We start from the raw sequence: 10834 nt of genomic DNA, 5'->3' as shown, positions 1-10834 counted from the left end.
AATTGTGGAGCGTTTTCATAAATTTTTAACCTTAGCTTTTGCTTGACTGTATATATTTGCTAAAGTCTCTATGTACTATTTGTCAAAGCCTTGGTCGGTCAAAGCTTCCATTACTGCCTTGGGATATATAGAATAGAAAGCCTTCTCGAAATTTATGAAGGATAATGATCACGTTTTCATATTCTTTAGCTCTATTCATTAGTTCCCGAAGCTTATGGATATGATCCAGGGTACTGAATCCACTTCTGAAACTTGCTTGCTCTCTTGGCTGCGCGGCATCTAATGCATTTGTTAACCTGTTGTTGATGATCTTTGTGAAGATCTTGTATATGATTGGTAGTAGACTTATAGGTCTGTAATTTTTGATATCCTCTTTGCTACCTTTCTTATGAATGAGAATTATGTTCTTGCCGTATTCCAGTGATCTGGTATGCATCTTGATCTTAAGCAGTTCGTAAATATGCCTGCTAAGATTTTCCAGCCTTTTTTTGCCAGCGTATTTAAGCAGATTGCTTCTTTAAGTGTTTCAGGGGCTTTGTATAGTTCGCTGTAGAATTTAGTCACGAGTTGTATTATTTCATTTCTGTCTGTAATTCTGATGTTTTCGTTTGTTAGAGCAACGATTTGCTTCTTTCCAATGATTAATGCTTTTATTATTTTCTTATAGTTTTTTCTGTTTTCGATTACATTTTCTACCAGCTTTCATTTTCTTATGTCTTCCTTAATAATTTTCCTTATTGTCTTACAATTATATATATTTAATATATATATATATATATATATATATATATATATATATATATAATTATGCACAGATATCAAAGTGAGGTCCTGACAATACACGCACTTAGTGAGGACCGGCAGAAAACGTAGACATAATCGTTTCAACTCTTCATAGTGACCTTGACAAGTAAATAGCAATTAAAAAATGACCAATATACACAAAAAAAATTACGTGTATGTGTCCCATACTGTTCAAGTATATTGCCACCCAAGTGAGGCCATTATACGCAGCTGTTAAAGTGAGACTGTATATATTTTTTAGTTATGCACACAAAATGAGGACAACTTTACGTGTATATTTCCTTACAGCTCATCAAGTGAGGACCATACAGTGTTGTCGATAAATATGAGATTAGTGGTTTCCACCGCCTTTTTCTGTATAACACAGTAAGAATTATTGTTTTGATGTTTCAGTCACTTGTAGTTATAAGAAGGATTTCGCTGTGTTCTTGCTCGTACTGTTTGTTAATTTTATAACATTTTAGTACCTAAGCATTAAATCACGGTAGACTTGTCGGAGACTAGCGCAAAGAAATAGTTTTATATTTTTCAATAATTTACATTAAAGATGGATAGGAAATCAAGAATTTTGAAAATGGCATTAGTTGAGAAAAATAATAATTAAAATGGAGGATGCAGTGATAGTTCAGGAATTCGAAATTTATATTGCATTATTATGCGATATTTGGCAGTATTTATATTTTAAGGAAATAACGAAACATGTCCATTTTTGATCTAAGGCGGACACATTCTTACGGTAAATACATCTGTCATTTTTCAAACCACACCGTTCCACTTCCCCCACCTCTTATTTTTAAATAGGGAATAGGGGTTGTCTGCTTTTTATTTATGTAATAGAACTCCTAGGCCACTGCATATTTGGCAACATTTCTATATTTTTTTTAAATGCTCGATCAATTTTACATAAAAAGTTCCTGTTATTAAAATCGTAAATCGTATTAAAGTCGTATCTTTTTAGTTTTTGAGAAAAACAGTTAATCATTCTTTGCAGTGTTTTTTTTTAAATGCTAAAATTTATCGTTTTTAATATTGGCTGTTGATAGAAATTATTAGTAAAAATCATAATATTCTTATTGATGAATAATAACATTTTGTACAAAATTTAATATTTTTAATATTATTTTTACTATTAACTTTTACCAACAGCAAATATTAAAAAAGATAAATTTTTACATTTAAAAAAGTATCTGCAACTGCTGTTTTTCTCAAAAACTAAAAGAGATACGACATTTTCACAACATGCATTTTTTATGTAAAATTGATTGAGAATTTAATAAAATTTAGAAATGTTGCCAAATATGCAGTGGCGTAGAAGTTCTATTTAAAATTGTGCAACTAGTAACCCCAATGCCCGCCATTGATTGATAATAAGATGAGTTTATTTGTATTTTAGATAAGTTTGGATGCCGTTTTAATAGTTGTAAAATTGGTCAATTGTAGATATCATTTTTGAGATATTTGCAAAAAACTAAAAAAATATTTATACTTTATGACCTTGTATCTCAGAAAAAAAGCATTATACAACCTATATTTATATAAACTTTTTTTCACTAAATAAGGTCTACTATAAAGTCCTTATAGCCATAAAGTGTTATGGCGTCGAAACGTTGTCTAGCAATAAAGTTTTATTTATCGTTGAATTTCTAATAAAAAGATAATATCAAATCTGCAGAAAACTGAATTTAGTACTATTGGAAAAAATGAAGTTGATGATGGTTCCAAAAAGACGAAACGTGGGATATAAAATTTTTTATAACAGTTTAATAGAGCATTAGAAACGAAAATGAAAAAGTGTTATTAATTTTGTTCCTAGTCTGTTAATAACTCCAAAAATAAATAAAAACCGAATTGCAAAATTTTGGTTTTTGCGAATTTTTTCAAAACGGCTTAAGATATCCTTGATTTTGTAGTGTCAAATTAGTGTGCTTTTGATTACACAACTTTGGCCTAGTTTAACCTTCTTCCTATGTTTTACCGTTTACGAGATCCACATACTTTGCATCTAATTTGACTCACCCTGTACAATACAATTAACTTTTTGCATAAATATTTTACAAGTTTCTAAAATGCTTAATGTTTATTATTTATCAAAAACATTTTCTGTTTACCATTTTTTTAGGTAATAAGATCAAAAGAAAAAAGAGTATGTAATAAAAAAGACTGTTGATTTTTTTGCGATACAGAAGTTCTTAAATTTTCTCGACATATTACCAGACATCATGAAGCCGAGATTGAAGTTCAAGAAATTTTGTCATGTTCAGTTGGTAGTAAAAAAAGAAAAATACTTTTTAATAAACTCAGAAGCAAGGGAAATTTTCTAAAAAGTTGTACCAATGATCGTGTTGTCCCTGTGCGAAAACCTTTATTGGGAGAACTAGTACCAGCTAGAATATCATCCTATTTACCTTGCAAATTTTGTAAAGGTTTCTATAAAAAAAAATTTCTTTATAAACGTGTTAAGAAATGCCCTCATAATACAACAGACACCACAGAAAGAATTAATGCTCAAACAGAAGGACAATCTTTATTTTCGACATATTCCAATAGTGATATTTTGAGGAAAGAAGTATTTCCAAAAATGAGATCAGATATGATATCTTTCACAATTTAATTTGTGTTGTTACAGAACGTTATTTGAAAAGTCACCGAGATAAACAGTTCCTACTAGTTTCATCAAGAAAAATGAGACAACTGGCATATCTTCTAACCGAAATAAAGAAGAAAATAAATGAAAAAATTTGCTTGGTGCACTAGATCCAATTAACTTTGATACTGTAGTAAAATGTACCAAAATAATATCTAAATGTGATACTGATAATGAAAGTTATGGAGCGTCATCACTAGCTGCTAACATGGGCACACAATTAAAAGAATGCGTTGATGTATCTTATAGTATACAACTTAAAAGTTGTAGCACAGAAAGTGAAAATATGAAAAAATTAAAAGTTTTGAAAGAACTAATTTCAAGAGAATGGCAGTATGAGAGCTCTACTCTTGCAAATGAAGATCTACAGCAAAAAAATGGAACAAACCATCGCTTATTCCTCTAGCTGAAGATCTGACATTATTAAAATCATATCTGAATATTGAAGGAGAAAAATTCCGAAACATATTAAAACAGGATCAAAGTAACGAAAAACCATTTAGAATACTTCAGGAAATTTGTTATGTACAACTTATATTACTGAACAGACGAAGAGTAGGTGAACTACAAAGAATGACCGTACATTGCTACACAACTAATATCAACAATCAAACCTCTACATAATTTGATAGTTGTATCAGGGAGAGTGAGAAATTTCTCATGAAAGCTTTCAAGCGAATAGTGATAAAGGGAAAACGAGGATTGGGAGTTCCTGTATTATTTACAGAAGATATGTCTAAAAATATAGAATTACTTTTGGCCCTCAGGGACAAAATTATCAAACCAAAAAACGTGTATTTATTTGGTAACACTATGCTGTATATTACTTATTTATTTTTAGAACATAAGAAAAACGCTCGGACAGGTCGATTTTTAAAATAATCATAGTATATTATAGCGTCAATGTTTCGAACTTTACGCGATACCTTTTCAGGTGACAGGCATAGCTTTGATTTTCTAAATAGGAAAGTACATCATGCGACACCTTATTTAAAAGCTTTTGAAATACTGATTACAAAAATTTATATTATTTTAAGCCTTTCTGAGAACACAGGCGCAAAATTTCGCTCGAAATGTTTTTAAATGAGTTCATTTTTTTCGAATCCTGAGGAAACTATTAAGTATTTTTGAAAAATTTAAACGCAGAATGAAATATTACTGTATTATCTATGATCGAAAGTCCCTGAGAACTTCTATAATATTTATTTTAATAAGTTACAGAGGTGAAAAAATTTTATTCTGATTTTTTATTTTAAATATATCATTCAAAAGAAACTTCTTGTTTATTATAAGGGACTTTTTGACCTCGGCACTAATGTAGTCTTTTATTCTGCGTTTAAATTTTTTAAAAATATCTATTAGTTTTCTCACGATTCGAAAAAAATAAATGCGGTTAAAAAGAATTCGACCGAAATTTTGCGCCTACGCTCTCAAAAAGGATTAAAGTATTATACATTTTTGTACTATTTGAATTTATGCGACGATCCACTGTTTTAAAATGGGTTGAACAGATGTTGCCAGTTGTATGGTCCTCACTATGTGTATCGTAAGTTATTCAACAGGGCATATAATATACATGGTTAGAAAATATACGCCAAAGTCAGCGCCTCTATGCGGAAAATCTCTGAACTAAAAATTGATGTGGACCATACAAAATGAGGTCCCACTTTTTTTTGTAAAAAAACAGTTTTTGCTATCAGTACATGCCTACGAAAAAGTCTTACATTGATTGACTAAGTGAGGTCCATATACTGGACCTCACTTTGTACAGGACCTCACTTCAACCGCAGTTTCTTTTGATATGTGGCTCACTTCATACGCTGGGAGAAAATATATATATATATATTATTAATATACATATCAATATACATACCTGTATATTGTAACGTTTTTTATATAACCTGTTGCCCCTCTAATTGATCCGTATATGAACTATGAACCGCCATCGCCTTGCTAACCTAACTTTTCTGTTTATTTTTTCGGTCATCTGTTGTACTAAACAGTATTTACACTTTTATCAAGACAGTTAAGTGAATGTTCTCATAATAAAATATGTTTTTTACTCTATTGGGAGCCGGATATTTAATATATCTAGGACTTTATACAATTTTATTATGTGTTAGTGATTGTGATGTGCAATTATTCTTCTTGGATAAGTTTGGAAAATCACCAAGTAAGTAAATTTATGTAAAAAATCAAAGACGTCTAAAAATAGTAACGTAATTCATTAAAAAACTAGATAGATACGTACTTACAAATTCACTCAACTGTAACTAATTTGTGCAAATAATAATAAAAATGATGTTTCAAAAATATTGGTGCTGGCCTTAGGATACTGTTGCATTTATTCCAGTGGCGTTTTTAATGGGAACGATTCCGAAAAGTAGGTAACTGTGTCGACGAATCTTTAAGCAGTTTTAATGAGTGACTGATTTCTAATTTTAGTGTATATTATTTAAAATATATACATTCATATCTAAATTACCTATTTTTATATTGATTGGAACTCTTTTTATTTTATTTTTGTTTATTATTATTCTGAAATGTTTGTTAGATGTCGCAGATATTAAAGTCACTACCTTGTGCATATTTTCCGATAATTTATATACGGTGTAAGTACCCAGAATGATGAAGTTTTGAAATCAGTCATACGTCTTTTTAGGTCGGATTTGTCTTTATATTATTTGACTAAAAAATGACGTCCACAGCACTTCAATTTTCTGACGTTTTATCGACGATAAAACCAATAATATAAATATTATTGGTTTAGATAAAGGCCATCACAGTAGGATCAGGAAAAGGAAACGTGGTATGTAATGATAGACGTGGCAAAAGTACTTAAAAGGATATCTTTTTGCAGCAGATAAATGTTATTAATTTAATCCAAAAGATAATTTTTTTCAGCATAGCGGTGTTATCAGTAATGATTAATAAAACTCGAATCGTGTTTATACAAATTTGTTTACCAGTTTTAGTTTTATCAGTCGATTGGCTTTTAGATATAAGTGTTTTCGAATTGTCTTTTCTTTCTTATCAATACAATTTTTAATCGATACATTCTACTACAATGTTTTTAATTTTATTATCACGGATTAATTGTTAATGATATAATGGTCGCCACATTTAACCTTTCTGGGAAACCCATTAAAAATAAAAAAGATTTCTTATCAAAAACACGTCAGTCTATAATGAATAGAAATCAAAATGTTTGCTAAGATTTATTTAAGTGATTTAAGTTCGTTTTTGGTGCAATGTTCATTCTGTTTCTTTAAATAAATGCAATCCCATATCATAGTCCAGTGGTCAAGAGACGAAAATGCCACTAAACTTCTAAAAATCATACGAACTAGCTGAATTTTGCTGAGGATGTCAATTATGAGACCCAAAAAAAAATGAAAAAAATGCCACTCATATCCATGGGATTCTCCATACAACCCTCTCGTAGGGGGTCGAGAAACGGAAAACATCGATTTACTAAGAATCTTTACGCCGTAGAAAAAATGTTTCAAATGTAGCTGAGATGATTTTAAACAAAAATATTTATTAACACTTTTTCTGAAGACTAAACCGTTCTCTCAGATACAACGCTTAAAGCGACCGGGGATTTTAAATGTTAGTTACGCGCGCGAAATCAATTTTTTAAATAAAATTTATATCAACTCGACGGTAAAAACTCGATATCTTTTGATCAGAGTGACCTATTAACAAAAATCAAAATTATATCAAATAAGAGTGCAGTTTTCATACGCAATTATTGCTTTTTATCTCAAATGAAGTCAGTTTCTATAAAACTGTTAAATAAATAAACGTTGCGTGATTTTTGCAATTTTTACGATTCTCATGAGATCAATAAAATTGATCACTGACGTGGACCGGTCGCTCTGGAATTTTCATAGTTAGAGACCAATCTTCAAAACCTGTAGCATAAAATTTCGATTTTGAGTTTTGGCAAAAACTTTGAGGATTTGAAATATGCTTAAAAAACGCTGAACTTTTACATTACAAACCATCGAAAACATTTAAAACTGCTTCTTTTCGATTCTTCAAGTAGGTACTTTTTAGAAATTATAAGTTCAGCTATAAATTTCTAACCAATGCCGTCTTCGTGAAAGCATTTTCAATGACATGAGTTCGTTTGTTAATTGTTTTATTCATCAATTTGCATAATTATCCGGTTTTTAAGGTTAGATTAGATTAGATTATGTGAGGTCGTTAAGGCCATGCGGCCTCACCGCACTTCGACCTATAGAGATCTTTTGTGCATACCTTAATCTAGTTAAACTCTAGAATGCCAATACTTCTGATGAAGTTGATTAGCTTTCTAGGTGACTTGTTTCCTATGTCAGAGGACGCCAGACTGACCTCTTCTAGGAATTTTAGTCTTTTGCAGAACAGTGCTACGCAGTTGCATAGTATATGTTCTGCCGTTTCTTTTTCATTGTGACAGAAACGACAGTTCTCACTATCTGATTTGCCCATCTCCTTGAGATGATATCTCAGAGGGCAGTGACCAGTGAGAAGGCCAGTGACCATTTTGATATCTTTTTTACTCATTTCGAGAAGGCGGTTTGTTGCAGTAGGCGACACTTTTATGAGCCTTTTTGCTTGCCTTTGTCCTGGTGTGTTAGACCAATATGATCTTAGTTTATTGAGTTCCCAGGTACGGAGTTCCTCTCTGATGTGGCTTTTCGATAGTCCACAAAAGGGTTCCGGACCCTGGAATGGGGTATTAGCTCCTTCTTTTGCGAGGCTGTCAGCTTCCTCATTTCCTGCAATTCCCTTGTGACCTGGCACCCACATCACAGTTACATTGTTGCGTTCCGCAGCTTCTTGAGAGATTGTTTACAGTCCCAAACCAACTTTGACTCACATGTAAATGACTTTAGAGCCTTTAAGGCGGCTTGGCTGTATGATAAAATAAAGACTTTTGCCCTACGGGTGTCTCGGTTAAGACATTCTTGGGCACTTATGTCTATAGCATGTATTTCTGCCTGGAAGATAGTTAGATAGGTTTTTAAGGTTATTAGGTCTTTTACTAATTTTTGACATTTATTTATTTGGACAATTATTTTAGTGGTCGATCCTTATAAAAGAAAAATTCAACGTCTAACTGCTCTATATGAAGGAGTAACTTCTGATGTAGAAAATGATTCCTATAGTTCTATTGCCGACGATGATAGAGAAGAGTTTAGCGATCATGACACAGAATCTGAGCAAGAGGATATCCCGGAAACTATTATAGAAGCAAAAAATGCAATAAGTCCCATTGAATCCTGGGATCTTTTAATGCAAAATATTATTGAACTTATAGTAGAATACACCAATATTTATATTAGAGAGATATCTTCAAGATACAAAAATCAAAACGACGTCAAACTTACAGCTGTTCCGGAAATGAGAGCTTTTATTGGTTTCTTATATTTAACAGGTTTGGATCACGGCTCTCAAAAAAAAATTAGAAGAATTTTGGGCAGACGATGGCATGGGATCAGAAATATTTGTAGCGACCACGGCACAAAGACGATTTAGATTTTTGTTAAAAGTAATACGTTTTGATAATAAACAAACCAGAGATGAAAGACTCAAAATCGATAAACTAGCTCCGATAATAGAAATTTTTGAAACATATATAAAAAACAGTCAATCTTGTTATACCGTTGCTGACTATGTATGCTTTTTGCTTTTCGTGGAAGGTGTACAAAGGCTTTTTGCTTCCGCATGTACATTCCAAAAAAACCTAAAAAACATGGTATCAAAGTATTTAGTACAGTCAAAATCGTTTAGAACGACACCGGCTATAACGTACAATCACGTACCGGATATAACAAACAAAATAGTAGGTCCCATAAAATGACATACAAAAAACGCATTTACAGTAGACTCCCTTTTAACCGGTCCCCCATTAACCGGCTGTTGTATTAACCGGCCACTCCCCCTTCCTATTGTTTTGCGTACGAGACGATCAATCGCCGCTTGATGATCGTCTCTGGCCCCCGGTTGTCAGTTCTGTTTTGCTTTCGAGGAGGATTGAATTCGTCTTGTGCGAAAATGAGTGAGAAGCGTAAACGTGTGGTTGTGACGAAGGAAAAACGTCTAAGTGTGCTTAAACGTATCGACAAAGGTGAATGGGTAAAAAAAATTGTTGTGAGTTGTGGTTCCTTCAAGAACGGCGAAGGGGCACACCTATTAGCTGCACGATTCTAAGGGAGAATACTTTATGTATACACAGCAAAATTATAGACGGAGGCAAATTTATTGCAAGTGAAGGTTGGCTGACTCCCTGAAAGGCACGTCACGGAGTTAAGTATGCACACGTAAGTGGAGAAACAATGTCCGCGGACGCTTCAGTTGCAACTGATTTTACAATATAAGTTTATAAAAATTCTAAAAATGGAAAAATTAAAACCCGAACAAGTATATAACATGGATGAGACGAGTCTCAATTTTAAAATGCTTCCAGAAAAAACATTTTTGGGAAGTTATGAAAAATTGGCTTCTGGATTTAAAAAGAATAAAGAGCGCATTATAGTTGTTGTTTAAATGTAGCAGGAACACACAAAATTCCTCTTTTCGTTGTTGGTAAGTCCGCTAAACCGCGTGCATTTAAAAATTTACATCCATCGTCCCTCTCCGTATTCTACAGATCACAAAAATCATCATGTATGAGCGCTGATCTATTCAAAGAATGGTTTGAGCGTGAATCTGTTCCGAGAGTAACGCGCCATCTTAAGAGCGTAAATCTTCTCACTAAAGCAGTGCTACTTCTGGATAATGCTACAAGTCATCCTGGAAACTTAACATGTGAGAGAGATGACATAAAAATTATCTTTCTTCTTCCTAATGTGACAAGATGGGTGCAACCGATGGATCAAGGGGTGATTGAAAGCTTGAAAAGACGATACAGACGTAAATTACTATCCGAAATTTTACAATGCGCAGAAAGTGAAGATCTCAATCTTATTGATATCATCAAAAAAATTAACTTAAAGGACGTAATTTACATGTTACCTTCCGCCTTCCAAAAATTCCTGCTTCTACTTTCGTTAAGTCTTTGCGAAAACTTTGGGCCAACATTGAGGAACTTGTTCAGTGTCAATCGGTGTCGCTCTTAATCGCCTACCAAGGATATCCTAGAAATTTTCAATCTAATTTAAATCCGGACTATGTGCTGGCCATTCCACGGTGTTAATTTCTACCTCTTCTAAATAATTTCTGACGATCTGTGCAGCGTGAGGTCTGGCATTATCTTGCATTAGTAAGAAATTTTCACCGATATAAGGAGCGAATGGTACTACATGTTGCTCCAGGATCTCCAATATGTACCTTTCAGCTGTAACAGTTCCATTTTGTATGACCACTAGGTCCGTACGTGCGGTCAAAGAAATA

General features: G+C 32.6%; 1 protein-coding gene across 3 annotated transcripts in view; it reads left to right on the top strand.

Moving 5' to 3' along the window:
* Nucleotides 1-5395: 5395 nt before the first annotated feature.
* Nucleotides 5396-10834, top strand: part of LOC140431190 (dehydrogenase/reductase SDR family member 7-like) — a 44965-nt gene continuing 39526 nt past the window's right edge. For 2 of the 3 annotated variants that reach the window (XR_011949639.1, XM_072519112.1), the window contains exon 1: nucleotides 5400-5621. Coding sequence is in view for 2 of the 3 variants with exons in the window: in XM_072519112.1 (XP_072375213.1) it covers nucleotides 5501-5621 (121 nt within the window). In the remaining variant the exon portion in view is untranslated. Of the gene's footprint in view, nucleotides 5622-10834 lie in introns of all 3 variants that reach the window. The other variant, XM_072519110.1, reaches the window with a different exon arrangement.

This window comes from Diabrotica undecimpunctata, unplaced genomic scaffold (assembly GCF_040954645.1).
Source record: "Diabrotica undecimpunctata isolate CICGRU unplaced genomic scaffold, icDiaUnde3 ctg00000593.1, whole genome shotgun sequence".
NCBI lineage: Eukaryota > Metazoa > Arthropoda > Insecta > Coleoptera > Chrysomelidae > Diabrotica > Diabrotica undecimpunctata.
Note: the sequence above shows the minus strand (reverse complement) of the source record. Positions and strands in the feature narration are given on the sequence as shown.